At 34.5% G+C, this 17,091-nt stretch overlaps 1 protein-coding gene across 1 annotated transcript; it reads left to right on the forward strand.

Annotated features, from left to right (window-relative positions):
* Window positions 1–272: 272 nt before the first annotated feature.
* On the forward strand, window positions 273–3,613 carry LOC133301309 (uncharacterized). Its single transcript, XM_061500936.1, has 2 exons — window positions 273–469; window positions 1,042–3,613. Exon 2 carries the CDS (start codon window positions 1,067–1,069, stop codon window positions 3,242–3,244), a length of 2,178 nt encoding a protein of 725 aa, XP_061356920.1. The 5' UTR covers window positions 273–469; window positions 1,042–1,066; the 3' UTR covers window positions 3,245–3,613.
* Window positions 3,614–17,091: the final 13,478 nt, after the last annotated feature.

A 17,091-nucleotide genomic window follows, 5' to 3' on the forward strand; every position in this document is an offset into this window, starting at 1 on the left:
CAAACGCCTCTAAACTAAATTTTTTTTACTGCTGTTCAAACAAATTTCAAAATAATCTAGTGTAATATAATAATAGATAAATTTCCTATGACGCCATTGTGCTTCTATCTTACACTTCACCTTCCCCCAATGTCCAATCATATCAGTTTATAACAAATTATTATCATTCTATTAAATATATAATAATAACATAATAGATAACAACGGCAATAATAATCATAATAAACGTTTTAATTTTTCATTGCTACTGTTACCATCTTATTCTCATCTGCCATTGTCAGAAGCTCCTATTCATCAACCGAATCGGACCAGTTTCCGACCCGAACCCGAACCCGGTTCCCGATTCAGCAGACTCCATGAAAATTTGGGTTCTGTGTTCTCCGATGTTAGTTTGCTGAGATTCGCACTGTGCTAAGCTCAATTCTCCGATCTGGGTCTTCTTCAACTTCCATTTTTAGCTCCAATCTCAGTTAGTTTCTTTTCTTTCTTTTTCTTTCTCTTTTTAATTTTCCTAAGTTTTATTGCATCTGGGGTTGCTAAATTTGTTGTTCGTTTATTTTTTTTAATTTTTAATTTTGAATAAAGTATGAGTTTAAATTTTTGGGCTTTTTGGTGTAGATTTTCGATCTCTAAGCTTAGTTTTGGGTTTTTATTGAATTTCGATTATTTTGCTTGCGTGTTTCAAGAGATAAATATTTTATTGATCTTAAAATTGGAAGTGTTTGGTTTCTTGGAAAGTTCAGTTAATGAGGAAGGAAAAAAAAAGTTTTTTTGATATTTTGTTTTTAGTGTAATAGACTCAAATCGCATGACCCTTGTTGTTTTAGCAACCTTAGAGAGCATGAATCATAGGTCGATGCTTGAAGTTTATTTTATAAAATTGTTAATATAGGATGGCATTTGTGTCTGTTCTTTTAATGCAAAATGGTATGAATTATTGCTCTTTGATCTGAGTTGAATATTTTGTGAGCTTTAAAACTTTTTTAATTTTTTTTTTTTTTTTTGCTTTTTTTTTTTTTCATACCAAATCTTTCTCAGCAGATATGGACAGTGGAAACGATGTTAGATGTGTGTGGCTGGTTATAGCATCTGTTTCAAGAGTTCAGTTTTGAAGTGTTTTGGTTCCTACATGGAAGCATACAAAGAGGAGGCACTTAAAGCAATAGAGATTGCTGAGAAGCGATTTGCTCAGAGGGACTTTGCAGGTGCAAAAAGTTATGCTTTGAAGGCTAAAAAGCTTTATCCCGGATTGGAGGGTATATCTCAAATGGTGACCACATTTGATGTTTACATTGCCTCCGAGGTCACCTGTAATGGTGAACCAGATTATTATTCTATTCTTGGCTTAAAACCTTCAGCAGATAAAGATGCTGTGAAGAAAAAGTACAAGAAGATGGCTGTGTTGCTTCACCCAGATAAGAACAAATGTGTGGGAGCTGATGGGGCATTTAATCTTGTGTCTGAGGCGTGGACGTGGCTGTCAGATAGTTCTTTGCGCAGTTCTTATGATCTCAAAAGAAATGCGCAATTGGCTGCAGGGATTAATCAGATGGATTTATCTTCAGTCCATGCAACAGGTTATAGTCAATGTTCCAATTTTTCAACCTCTGGAGATAAGCATGCCACTTTCTGGACAATTTGCACCTCTTGTAAGGTTCAGTATGAGTATCAGCGCAAGTATGCGAATAAAAAACTTTCTTGTAAGAATTGCCGTTGCACTTTCATTGCTGTTGAAACAGGAGCAGCCCCAGCAAATGGTTCATTCCCATATTGTCCTTGGTCATATGTGCCTGGCAATGGGTATGGAAGCCATTCATTTGATGGAGTGACATATGTTCCAACTAGTGCCGCCTATTTCACTGGCAATGGGGTCACAGGATACCATTCGGGACATGGATATGAGTATGTTCCAAATGTTTCATATCAGTGGAGCTCTGCTGGATTTGCCAATGAAAATGGATCAACCACCTTATCTGCTGATTCTGTTAGTCAGGCTAATGGGAATGCGAAAAGGGGAAGACCAAAAGTTAAATCAGGAGTTGATAGGAAGCATCACATGACCGAGACTGTGGTCAATATGAATTCAGATGTGTCATTCCCTGGTAATGAACCACAGGAAGTTAAGCCAAGTAAACCTGAGAAGAAAAGGAAAGTTGTGGGACCCAGTTTAAAAAATGGCCATGAAGAAAAGGGGTCAAAATGTGCTTCAGAATCAACATTGGCTAATGGAAATGAAAGTGTTGGACACGGCCAGAGGCTTAACTGCACAAGTGAAGTGCAAACCAAACAGTATTCCATGGCACCAGCTTTTGATGCAAGAAAATTATTGATTGAGAAGGCCAGGACAGAAATAAGGAAGAAACTGGAAGAGATGAAGTTGGCATCTGAAACTTCTGCTGCTGCTGCTGCTGCTGTTAATGAGAGAGAAAAATCAAAAGCTGAAGTTGGTCAAGTCAAAAGAGACACATGCAGAAAAACAGTTCTGAATGTTTCTGGTCATCAGTTAGAGCATAGGAAAACTGGTCCAGTCTCAATAACTGTGCCTGATCCCGACTTTCATGACTTCGATAAAGATAGGTCGGAAGAATGCTTCAGGCCAAAGCAAATATGGGCCTTATATGATGAGGATGATGGCATGCCTCGCTTGTATTGTCTGATCCGCGAGGTTATCTCTGTCAATCCATTTAAACTTCATATTAGTTACTTGAGTTCAAAAACTGATAGTGAGTTTGGCTCAGTGAACTGGCTTGATTCAGGCTTCACCAAATCTTGCGGAAATTTCAGGGCCTTGAACTCTGATGTTGTTGACCAAGTTAACATTTTTTCTCATGTTCTAATCCGGGCAAAGGCTGGTCGAGGTGGTTGTGTTCGCCTATACCCCAGAAGTGGAGATATTTGGGCCGTTTATAGAAATTGGTCAACAGATTGGAACAGATCTACACCGGATGAAGTGAGGCATCAATACGAAATGGTGGAGGTGCTGGATGATTACTCTGAGGAACTTGGTGTTTGTGTTAGTCCCCTTATTAAGTTGGCTGGATTCAAAACTGTATACAAGAGGAATACAGACAGAAATGCCATTCGATGGATACCAAGAAGAGAAATGTTGTGCTTTTCACACCAAGTGCCTTCATGGTTGCTGAAAGGGGAGGCAGAAAATTTGCCTGAAAAGTGTTGGGATCTTGATCCAGCTGCAACCCCAGATGAGCTCCTTCATGCTGCTTCAGAAGTAAACATTTCTTAGGCATTGGTGAAACAATTTATTTAGAAACACATCAACATTATTCCAACAAATGTTTTAGATTTAACTGTACACCATGTTACACCTAGATAGAGTCCAATGAGATGTTAACTACTAATGTTTTTAGTGGTTGAAATTTTATTTAGTAACATCTTTCTAGAATTTCAGATCTATTGGTTGCTTGTTCACTGAAGTCTTCTTGTAACTCTCTTGTAAGGGGTGTGGACAGATTGGCATTGTTTCTGCTACCTGTAACTGAATTTCTGGCTAGGATTTACAGGTAAAGAATTGAAGTCTGAAAGCAATTTTAAATTTGGATAGAGACAACTTTGAGAGGACAAAAAAATTCGGTGACTAGAATTGTTGTGTTGTATGTGGAAAATTTAACTTCTTTTTTTTCTTGCGAATTTCATACTTTCTGCTCCTTTCTTTCTCAACACTGTAGTTGACCTGAAATGACCTGCTCATTTGCTACTCTGACGTCTCTTTAAAGTTCAATTTTGATGCAATTTGATTGTACGGTAGGAAATAATGATTGGTCATTGAAAGAACCCTCTTTATTTTGTAAATCTTTAAATTTGTTTTTGAGAAATTTTACCATAAACACATTAGTTATTGAGAATGTAAAAATTTTACTCTGATCCTTAAAGAACCATAAATGTTGGTCATATTAGTGTTTTTTTATGGACTAATGTGTCTATTACTTACAGGCTAATATGACCATATATTTGTGGTTTTTGAAGTATCCGGGGTAAGTTTGAGTACATATTTGTGCTACCAAGATAAATAGTGTAGTTATTCTAATGCGCTATTGTAATATTTTTCTTTATTTGAAATTTTATGGAATCTAAATTGTTTTCATTAGTAGAGGGACATTTATATTTACAAGTTATTGATCTAAACAACTAATCGATAAAAGAATTTACATAATTTAAATATTACCCTTATTCGTATCCCTAATTATTATCTTTATCCCTAATTCCTTCATTAAATATAAAGAATCTTGCGTATTATCATTTTTTTTTATTTAAGCGTTAAATTTTTATTTCATAACCCAGGCAAAACTGAATTTTTTCGGCCAACTGAGTCTTCTTAATTGTGATCAGTTTGGTTTCCCATTTGGCTTTAGAGTTTAGACCCAGAAATCCATTCCATATTTTAGTTTTTTTTTTTTTTTTGGGCACATGCTTCTTTTAAGAAAAAAATGTTTGTCTTTTTAAATACACAATTTGTGTCATTTTACTCTCACAAAGAGATAAGACTCACACTTTTATTTTTTTTGTGCACTATCTCTTTCCCTTTATCTATTTTTTTTCTCACTTAAAATGATACAAGTGTACATTCTTTTGAAATGGCACACATTTTTCCTTTCTTTTAATTAGATTCCAGCAAAGCTAATCCATTTCATGTTAATAGGCTAATGTCCTTTTTTTATAGCCTTAGGCAAATCATAAAAATCCCACATCAATAACTCACTTTTAATAACTTCTATCCTTGTTTTTTCAAAATAAAATAATATTTTAAAAAATAGTTTTTTTCTTTATTATTAATTTGAAAAATAAAAAGTATTAAAAAATTAAGTATAATAAAATCAATTAATTTTTCTATTTTTTCATAAAATGAATCATATATATATATACATATATATATATATATATATATATATATTTGATCCGGTATAGTGAAGGTTGAAGGTCTCGCCAAAAGTATTTATCTGAGAATTGAACTTTTAATCTTGGGTTTAATCACTGTAACTCTCACATGATTACGAAAAAAATATTTCTATCTCAAAATAAAACTCTGGAATTGATGTATGTACGACGATGGTATAGAAGAATTGCAACTTGTCTACATTAATGTTGTAAAATTAGTGATTGATCATGCAGTCCCATCATGTTTCAATTGTGTGCTGACATAGTTCTTTATTTGAATTCTGTGGTTACGTTTTTCCTTTTCTTGAAATAAATATTTTTCTCATAATTTATTAAAATTTTCAGAATGAACTAAATTATGTCTTGTCATTTCTTTGAAGAATCAAATCAATTTGGGTTTGGGAACCAACACCACACTAAATTAAGTTTGGAACAACAATGCGGTTTTTTGCGAACAAATCGAAGCCCAGGATGGGACTAATACAGCTCAAGAATCCACCAGGCAAATGTGTGAGATCCACTTATTATAAAATAAAAAATAAAAAATAAAAAAGTAATACGGAAATCGATATATGTGTAGGAGAAAAAAATTCTCTCATACAACATAAAAGTATATTTTTCCTTTTTTTTAAACACTTCTATGCTCTATCCTCATTTTGAATATTACTTTCAACTTGTCCTTTTTTTGTCTTCCAAATTATAATATACTGTTGCTTGCTAAGTGATTATAAGAAGGAATATTTGTTTAATAATTAATTGAAAAAACTATTTTCAATTAAACCTGAACAAGTGAACGTGGAGTGAGAACAATTCTTATATGTACCCTTATATATTTGCAAATAGGTTATTTTTTAAATTTAAATTCGTGACTTTTCAGTCAGTTTTACCATTGCTCTAAACTCACATTTTTTTGTTTCATAATTAATTAAATTAAATCAAATATGCTTGCAGCAAGGTACATATTTATTTTTCCAAACTTTTGAAGTATTTATGAGATAGGAACTGGGTTAGAAATTTGAAGAAACAGGGAAAGAATAGGAAATTGAATTGATATTCTCTCTTATCTGCGGGTCTAAATAAGAGTGATTGGAGATCCTAGAGATAAGGTTCCAATGTCAGTGACAGAGGAAGACTCTCATTCTCTGTTCCAGTAACTAGAGAATCCTTGTTCTACTCACTACTTATTGCAATCTGTTGTACCCTGGAATTCCTCTCCCTCCCCTTTTTATTTTGTTATTTTCCCTCTCTTCCCTCTAACCAATTCAATTAGAGATCCCCCATTAATTAACTGTCACTAACAGAAATTGACTTAGGCCCTAATCCTCTATGTTCACCCCTATTTCACCTAACATAAAACTTAGTAACTGAAGGTTGGCTAACATTGTGTTATTCATTTGGGAGTGAATTCTCTTATTTAACATCAACATAACCATGTCACCTGAGATATGTTACGGGGAGGCTCACCTTCTTGGGCCAAAGACTTTGTTTCCCATATGTAAATAGGAAGCCTAATTGTAAATGCCCAATTGTAAATGTTTGCTGATAGTTGTATACTGGTGGGGGGTTATCTGTTAGTAGGGGAATGAGGTGTCAATTAATTAGATGTCGTGGCTACTAGTGGATGGGTTGCTATAGTTAAGTTGTAATAAAAGGAACCAAGTGTCAATGTGGGAAGAGTAATCATATTCTCCAAATAAGAATCCATTTCTTATCATAATAATCATAATCATATAAAGACGGAGCAATGATGATTTTATAAGGGAAGAAAGAGAAAAAATATTAGAATAAGTAGTTATAAAATCATTACCGTAGATTCATTTTTATATGGTTAGAATTCTTTCACTTTACATAATATGGTTAGAATCTATTTTGATTGGATTTGAGTATAAATTTGACGTGTAAAATCTTTTACTACACAATTTTAAACTAGAAAGCACAACATGATTGTAGACTTGTAGTAACCATTTCCGCCACCGTCCAAATTTCTGGATGTATGTTGCTTTTGGATTTTTTTTTTGATCCACTATAACCTATCAATGAATCTTTTAGTCTCACCTATTAATGTGAAAATCCTTAGTTACTTTAGTGATGTGGTACTTGTCTAGTTATAGTGACACTGAATAAAAATAAGGGTCTTAAATATTCTTTTATAGACTAATTAACAAATCAATTCAAAATTTAAAATCTTAAAAATAAATAAAATGAAAATTATCTTCTAAAAATAAATAAATAAATCATTCAAAACAAATTTTAAATATTAGATCTCAAATCACGTCAAATTTATTATTTTTTTGCCAAATAAATCACAATTATATCTGCTGGTTCATTTGAACTTATATTTGGTCGTAATTTGTTATATTTTAAATTGTTTCTTCTTTGGACATTTGAGAAAAAAAATTGCTTGAATCATTTATAATGGGTTAACTCTAAGGGTGTGCATGACAACCATTCTGTTCCTTAACACTGTTTCTGAAAAGAAACAATTATTTTCTATTTCTGTGCCTTGGAACAGTTTCTGAGAAAAAAAATGTGTTTGATAACATGATCTATTTTTATTCTGAGAATGAGAATTGCGTTTGATAACACAACAAATAATATAATACAAAATAATTCCTATTAAGCGTGATTTTTTTTCGGATTATCACTTTCCTTTCCATTTGGTGTGATGGTGGTGGTGGTGGTAGTGGCAGCGGCAGTAGTGGTAGCGTGTTGGCAGTGGCTGTGGTGATGGTGACAGCATAGTGGTGGTGGTAATGGTGGCGATAACAATGGTAGTGATGGCAGTGGCTGCGAAGATGGTGGTGGTGGTTAGTGGTGGTGATGATGGCATGGCAGTGTTACTAATGACATGGTGGTGGTTGGTGGCAGTGGTTGCGGCTAGGGATGTGCATGGGTCGAACCGAACTGGATTTTTTGAAAAATCGAACTAGTTCGGTTCAAAAGTGGTTCGGTTCAGAAGTGGTTCGGTTAGAAACGGTTCGGTTTGGTTCGAAACCGGTTCGGGTCGACCCTCTTTTGAAAAGAAAAAAATTAAAAAATTAAAAAAAGTTATAAAAATCAATTTGGTTCGGTTTGAAAACGGTTCGGTTCAAAATGGTTTGGTTCTTAAACTGGTTCTAAAAATCGGTTCGGTTCATGAATTGGTTCTTTAAAAACCGGTTCGGTTCATGAACTGGTTTTTAAAAACCGATTATTTTAAGGGGCGGTTCGGTTCATGGTTCGGTTCAGTTTTTTGGTTATTTTGCACACCCCTAACTGCAGCGATGGTAGTAGTGGTTAGTGACGGTGGTGGAAGTGGTGGCATCGTGGTGGTGGCAATGGCGATGGTGGTGGTGGTGATGGCAGTGGCTGCGACAATGGTGGTGGTGGTGGTGGCGTGGTGGTAATGGTAATGGTAATTGTAATGGCAGTGGCTGCGGCAATGACAAAGGTAGTTAGTGACGGTGGTGGAAGTGGTGGCGTTGTGGTGGTGGCAATGGCGTGGTGACAGTGATGGTAGTGGCGGTGGAGATGATGATAGTGGTGATAGGTGGAGGTGGTGGCGATGATATCGTGGTGGTGGTGGTTGTCATGGTAGCGGTGGCATCGTCGTCGTCGTGGTGGCGGTGGTGACGACGGTGGATGGTGGTGGTGGTCGTGTCGGGATGATGGAGGTGATGATGATGATGATGATGATAGTGGTAGAGAGTAATTGAGAGAATTAAGTGTTTCTCATTTTGTGCTTAGGAACAAAAAAGCAGAAATTTTTTGATTATTTTTTCTGTTCCCCAGAACAAAAATTAAAAAATAAACTGATTTTACCAAACGAGTTTTCTATCCATTTTCGCTCCCGGGAACAGAAATTAAAAAAAAATTGATTCCGGGAAGGTTGTAATGCGCACCCTAAGTGAATCATTTTTTTCCTGATCATGCCAACTAGTGACTATTAAGCATTGGCTTTTGTTATTCTCTGATTGTGGCTCATGGCATGTCGTGATGTTAGAGAATAATATAAATTGTTAAAAATGCTCTCACCCAAACAACTTAAGAGGGGTGTTTTGTATTAGGATTTTAAAAGACTATTTTGAGATAAAAAATCTTATAGATTTTAAAAGACTATCTAGAATTGTAGTGAATTTAAAGAAATTTTTTACAATCAAGATTTTATAATATTGGATTTTAAAGAATTTTAATAGAATTTATAAGATTTGAAAGGAAAATATGGATTAATAAGATTTTAAAAAATTATATAAATTTTTAACAAACATTCAAAATTATAAGAGTCAATACAAAAAATTAACAAAAAATGCAATGATATTAACAACAAAAAGTAAAACCTAATATAATTTTCTCAATCAGTAATTTGATGTAACTTGATGTCCTAATAAACAGCAGCTTTTCACATATCTATATTATTCCTCCATGCATTACCATCTTCTTGTTCCTACAATTGGGTTTGATCAATGGATTGAGAATTATCTTCTTTATTTGGTATTAGAGCTATGCATATATGATTATAAGACCCTTAATTTTTTTATTTATTAAAATAATTTGAAATTTGAATATAGAACCTAATGTTAATTACACAATTTTGTTTGAAATTTTGTTATTGATCTTGGAAACTTTGGGGGTTTTTGTTCTATGTGATGAGATTTTTCTAACCATATATCATATGTATGTTTTCATTGAGTATTCTAAGAAAATATCGAATTTGAATTTATGGGTTTTATTACACGAAAGTTTAGAAAATTTCTTAAATTATTTTCATTCAATACATTGAAATCTTAAATTACTTTGAGGCTTTTGAAAAACAATTTTTTACTATGTTTGAAATTGTTTCCTATAGCGAAGGAGTTTCGTTCATGAATGTATTGTTACGAAACATAGGGTTCATATTATGAAAGTTTCAATCTTTCTTTAAATCGACCTTGTTTCATTGATGTAAAACGAAAATTTATTTGGGTTTTTTTGTTCCCCTGTTGTTCTCCCACTGTTTTATGTTGTTTTTAATACAAAAATCACATATTTTTGTGCCAAGAAAAATCGCGACACATAGCTTGAAAAATCATTTTTTAAACTTTCAAAAGCTCTCAAAAATCTGCTATTTTTGAGATGGATTGAAACAATTTCTTATAATTTAATCCATAACAATTTTCATATTCTATCCACAAATTCTTGCATTTTTTATTTTCATCGTAATCATTAGAACTTTCTCTTCTAGTGAAATCACTATCATTTGTGTCGTTTGTGCCATTTTTTATATTAGAACTCTCGCTTTCACTACCATTTTTGCCCTTACCACAAATGTTACTATAAAAGTAACTGTCATTATATTTGACACTATCATCTAAAATGGATTATATTATAATCTTGTAGGGTTGTTGTTTTCGGATTGTTTTGTGAAGAAAATCGCTCAAAATTCTGCTATTTTTGAGCTTTGACGAAGTTCCCATGGAGGAACTTGATTTTGAGCGAATCGACCTGACAAAGGAAGAAGAACTGCAATAGAGAAATCTTAAGAAATCCTAGGGGTTATGGTGAGATTGTGAGAGAGACGTCTTATTTATACTTCTCCCTAAAAAGTCTCACGAAATCCACACCAATAGAAAATCGACTAAAATCGTCAGATTCTTGAATATCACAAGATTATTTTTCCTTTGTTTAAAATCTTGATTGAACACCATCGAATTTGGACGAACTTTAAAATAATCTTTTAAAATACTAATCGAATACCAGATGATTTTTTTCAATCCTTTAAAATCCTAATTGAATACCAATGGATTTTTTTGTCAAAATATAATCCATTAAAATCCTTTAAAATCTCAATCAATACACCCCCGCCCCCTAAGTTTTTGGGGATTGAATTGGTTGGTTCTTTACACATGAGACAAATACATGACTTGAGGTTGTTGGAAATTGACACACACAAATCATACAAATTGAGAAAATAGAAAAGAGAAAGGGAAGAGAAATTCACACAGAGATTTACTCTAATTCACTGAATGTAGGCTACGTCCAGCTTGTCTATACTATATTAACCTTACCGTCACTCGTTACAACTCACTCGATTTACAAGAGAAAATAAATAGAATTTTGAAAACCCTAATAGCAGCTATTCATAGGCTCAATCCCAAACTACTAAGAAAAAGAAAATTACTATAAGTCAGATGATTACAAGGGCCTCTACGGGTCCCAATTGACTTTCTGTTACCCTGCCAACAATACGAAGTATTGAGTCATACCCAATATAGGTAAGGATCGAAACCATTTACAAGTTGATTGCAGACATTTTCTTTAGGACATAATAGATGATTAAAAAACTTGAAGGAAATTGATACTGCTTGGAGTGGACCCAGTTTACAAGTCCAATGTTAATGGAGAATGCAGCTTGAGAAACAGACAATGGGTAGCAATGTTAGCTAATGTATCTTACTATGCTAAACCACAATAGAAAATTATAATCTCTAAGTCTGCTGATGTATAAATAGTTTGGCAACATGTACATTCATGTGTCAAAGGGTAGAGAATGGTATGTATTTGAATTATAAATTTGTCAACAACAACGAGATCACTCTTTCTTGGTTGATGGGCTTGGGATGAAAGAGGGCCTAAACATAACTATTTGTTAATTGATCATTTAGTTGATTCTAAAACTGCCTTTCAGAAGCCTTGCTAAGAAAAAAAGTAAGGAAAGGCGGACAATGATTCCTCTCGCTAGGCTTAGATACCATGTAAAATAATAAGATATGAGAGGAACATTGAAATAAATTTGTATATTGAATAGATTCAGGAGAGTACAATATATAAAAAAAACACTAATGAGCTTAGCCCAGACCTAAACTTAATCCTAATAAAATAAGGAAATAGATCTTTACAAATAATAAAGATATCCTAAAGATATTCTTTCCAACAATAACAACATGTACATGAAAGTCCTTGAAGAACTAAAAATACTTAAAACATACAAATAAGGAAAGTTGCATTCTAAAAAATTAAAAAGGTTTTTGTATGGACTAAAACAATATATACAATATCTTAGTGAATATCTTATCCAAGAAAAATTTATAACTAACTTCATTCATCCATGTGTTTTTATTAAAAATAGATATCTAAATTTACGATTGTTGTAGTATATGTTGATTATTTAAATATCAATGAGACTCTTAAAGAGTTTGAGAAAACTTCAAAATATTGATAGAATGAATTTGAAATAAAATATCTTGGAATAATTAAATTTTGTCTTGACTTATAGATCGAGCATTTATCTAATAAAATATTTGTTCATCAATCAAATTATATAGAAAATATGTCAAAACGTTTTAACATGGACAAAACTCATCCATTGAGTTCACTAATTACTATTGACCATTTGATCTCTTTACATTATGAAAGATTATTTTTATTCTGAAGAAATTGAAGAAGAAATCATTAGTCTTGAAGTATCATATCCAATTTCACTTGGGACTTTAATATATCTTATTAACCATATGCAACATAATATATAAATTTCTATAAATATGCTAGAAAGATATAACGCTACTCCAATGCGAAGGCATCAAAGTGGAATAAAAACTTATATTTAGTTATCTTTGCATAATACATTATATGAGATTATTTTATGAAAAAGAATTCAAAGCTCGTTTTAATTGAGTATACAAATACTTAGTATGTATCAAACCCACATAATATGTATTCCCAAATGTTGACACCATAATACCCTTACAACCAACGAAGCGAACCTTGACGACAATACCTTCAAACAACGCAAAACTTATTGCATTATATGAAGCTGATCAAAAATGTGTATGGTTAAGATTATTGGTTTAATATTCAAAAGAAACATGTGGTCTTGAAATGATTAAGAAAAAACCAATATTACCATACAAAGACGACATTGCATGTATTACTCAAATAAGTGAATGTTACATCAAAGAAAATAGAACAAAGCACATTTCACCAAAGTTTTTTTCTACACGTGATCTTCAAAGGGATGGTGAAATAGATGTCCATCAAACTCGATCAAATGAAAATCTTGCATATTTATTCACTAAGTCATTGCCTACTATATCTTTTGACTAACTTGTATACAAGATTGGTTTATGTCATCTAACTAATATTTGTTGATATCAAGGGAAGTAGATTAATTATGCATATTTTACTCTTTTTTCCTTTGTTAAATTCTTATCCCACAAGATTTTTCTTAGCAAGGCTTTAATAAAACATATTCATAGTATATAGTCATCTAAGGTGAAGTGTTGATGTTTTACACGATGGATGACTACCTTTATTAGGTATTATTAGGTAGCATTAGATGCCTTTGTGGTTACAACCTTTTGTATTCTTAATGGTGTATTAACTGGCATATTATGTACATGTATAATCTCATCTCCATGAATTCATATATAAAGATATGTCTTCCTATAAAGATGAGAAGGAAAACAAAGAATTCGTTAAGAATTATATTTTTATAATTTCTGGTTTATTTCATAACAAGAACTGGTTTATTTTAATACAATTTTGCAACTATTTTTGTCATGTGATTCCATGGTTACTGATCTGGATAAAATGTAACAAGCCCACAAAAGGGTTAAAACCAAATATTAAGGCCCAAACCCGTAAGGCCCATGAAGCACGCAATATGTTCATTGCGCACAAAGAATCTAGGGCCGCGATGGCCTCATCGCGCCTAAACCGCCTAAGACGTGCCTTAAGAACTAAGGAAAGAGTCCATAGCACAAGAAACCACCGCGCCATAGAACCACTACACGAAAGACAGCTCTAGCTTGCCACCACTCTAACAAGATAACCTGACATATAGAGGTAAGGCCAGAAAGGCACCAGTTGAGAACAGATAAGCCTGCAGCCCATGAACAGCCAATCAGAGAACATACCGCCTACCAAATGCGGCATCAGATTCACTATATAAACAAAGGATACATACCCAGGTAGAATAATCTAATTCAGTAAGAATACAACATAAGCCTAGCTTTGATACTGACTTGAGCGTTGGAGTGTCTTTGCAGGTACCCCCCAGTCAGAATCATCATGCCAAGGGAGAACGTCATTGATCCATCTCATTACCAACATCTCTAGCCCAAGAAACATACATCCTCATTGAAAGCCTTCACTATTCAACCGTGTGTGATTAGGCCCAAAATATATTAGTCCGCCCATATTGTATTGGACTGATCATTGGCGCTGTTTGTGGGGATTATCTCAGAAATTTAAAAACATGGTTGATACCAGAAACAAATCCCTGAACGGCTCCAAGGGAAAGCAAAAAGAAACACCAGCTTCACGATTACCTTAATAGGTTTTTTGACGAGGAACTCTTGGTAAAAGACTTAGACCCTCAAGTTTCTCTTCATCTCATTATTAAGAGATTGCTTGAAGGACCTTTCTCTATGTCATTGGCTAAACACTGCCCACGTACTATTGAAGAACTCATAGCGCGATCCGAAAATTTCATTAACTTGAAAGATTATAAACGATCTTGGGATATCCCCGGAATGAAGTCAAAGATTGACAATTTTGAAAAGGACTTCCAGAAAGATTTTCAAAGACGATTTCGCGAAAAAAGGAAGTAGGAAAAAATTGAAAACTATACTACTTTGAATACATCTCGAAGGCGAATCCTCAAGGAAGTCTTCCAAACAGGTTACTTTCGCGTTTCCAAGCTGCCACCATTGAAGAAGAATGGAAAGCGTGATGAAACCAAATTTTTCGAATTTCATAATGATACTGGTCATACCACAGATGAATGCTTCAATCTGAAAAACACCATTGAGATACTTATCAGAGCCAGCAAACTGCAAGAATTTATTTTCACTTGTAAAGAGTATAAGGCTCATAGACAAAGGAGTCCTGATAATGACCGAAATCCTGATATACAAAAGCCATATCACATGGGGGCTACAATTATGTCAGAAATGACAATGATAGGAATACGCGATATGCCCGCGCCGGTAGACAAAACGGAATATCAACACGAGATAAACAACATGAACAACAGGCAGCACAAGCGCAACCTTCACAACTGCCCAATAATGCTGCTGGAGTATTAGCCACCATCGTCGGAGGAACAGCCGGAGGAGGGGACACCAGCTTGCAGCGAAAATGACATTTAAAAGCAGTCATGACAGTTCATAATTATGGGCAGCCTTCTACATCTCGTTCCAAGCACCAATCAATAAGCTTTGAGGATGAAGATTATGGCGACATCATCCTTGGCCATGATGATTCGCTGGTAATTTTAGCTTGCATGGAAAATCTCCAGGTAAAACACATTATGATTGATAATGGCATTTCTACTGATATAATCTTTTGGGATGTTTTTCGCGCGATGAATATCCCAGAAAAACATTTAATCCCAGGATGTACAGATTTTATTGGTTTTTCTGGTGAATGTGTACAGCCTAAGGGCACCATCGAAATGTGGGTAACTTTTGGGATTATGTCTTTGGCTCGTACTATGAAAGTACGTTTTTTTGTCATCGAATACGCGTAAGCATATATCATAATTTTGGGACGTCCAACTATTGCCGCTTTGGGGGCAATCATTTCTATGCCTCATCTTTTGATGAAATTTTGAGACCCTTCTGGCGCTATTATTGCCATTAGAGGTGATCAGAAGGCAGCGCACAGTTGTTATAATACCAGCTTACGAGTGAAATCAGTAACTCATCGCGCTGATAACTGCAATGCGTCAATCAATATGACTGACTTGGAAATGCGCAAAGATTTGCAATATGTACGGCCACAGCCAGATGGTGAATTGGAGGATCTTCAACTTGGCCCATTACCAGAGAGCGTTACCAAAATTGGTCGTCATTTACATGATGTTGAGAAAAAGGAACTAATAGCAGTGTTGTTAAAAAACAAAGATCTTTTTGCTTGGATAGCAGCCGATATCCCAGGAGTAGATCCTGATGTCATATGCCACCACCTTACTCTTGATCCTTAAGCAAAACCAATTGCGCAAAAGAAGCGTAAAATTTCCCCTGAAAAGCAGCAGGTAGTCGATACTGAGGTGGCAAAGTTGCTCGATGCTGGGATTATCAGAGAAATTACATACTTTACATGACTCTCTAATGTCGTGCTAGTCAAAAAAGGCAATGGCAAGTGGCGCATGTTCAAGCACGATGAAGAAGCCATCGTTTACAAGTTGGTTGACAATTTTGTAAGATATCAGATTCTTTCTTTTATGGATGCATATTCGGGGTATAACAAAATCCCCATGTTCAAGCTCGATGAAGAAGCCACCATTTTTATTACCGAAAAGGCCACATACTATTACAACATGATGCCATTCGGTCTTAAAAATGTAGGCGCGACATATCAACATATGATGAATAAGTTCTTCAGTCAGCAGATTGGTCAAATGTTGGAAGTTTATATTGATGACATGATTGTCAAAATCACGACGATTCCACAACACCCTCAAGACTTAGAACAAGTGTTTCAACAATTGCGCAAGTATAAACTGCGACTCAATCCAGCCAAATACGCGTTTGGAATTTCCGCAGGAAAATTCTTAGGATTCATGTTGACACATCGAGGCATAGAGGCTAATCCTGACAAATGTAGAGCAGTTCTGGACATGGCCAGCCCTCAGAATATCAAGGAATTACAACAATTGACTGGACGAATAACAGCTTTAACTTGGTTTGCGTCAGCATCAGAACAAAACTTGGTGAGGCCACAACCTGACGAAACTTTGGTTTTTTATCTTTCTATCAGCACTGAAGCCATCAGTGCGGTATTATTACGTAAGGTTGCTAACGAATAACAACCAATCTATTTTGTTAGTAAAGCTCTTCAAGGTCCGAAATTGCGCTATCAACAGATTGAAAAAGTAGCATTTGCACTCATCATAACATCTCGCAGGTTGCGACATTATTTCCAAGGTCACACGATTAAAGTCAGAACTAACCAACCACTGAGACAGATCTTACGTCAACCTGACCTTGAGGGACAAATGATCACCTGGTCAATCGAATTGTCAGAATATGACATCATTTATGAACTGCGCCAGACTATTAAGGCACAAGTGTTAGCTGATTTCCTTGTGAAGATGACGCATCCGGAAAGAACTCAGACAGAGGATGACTAGACGATCTTTGTTGATGGATCTTCCAATCTTAAAGGAAGTGGGGCTGGAATTATTGTTGAAAGTTCCCGAGGCATCACTGTAGAACACTCTATCCAATTTGGCTTCAA

Source organism: Gastrolobium bilobum, unplaced genomic scaffold (genome assembly GCF_033153095.1).
Source record: "Gastrolobium bilobum isolate Gb01-03AN ecotype WA unplaced genomic scaffold, APGP_CSIRO_Gbil_v1 utg22365, whole genome shotgun sequence".
Classification (NCBI taxonomy): Eukaryota; Viridiplantae; Streptophyta; class Magnoliopsida; order Fabales; family Fabaceae; genus Gastrolobium; species Gastrolobium bilobum.

Coding starts and splice junctions, on each gene's coding strand:
- LOC133301309 (XM_061500936.1), top strand. CDS start 1,067: ATGTGTGTGGCTGGTTATAGCATCTGTTTCAAGAGTTCAGTTTTGAAG.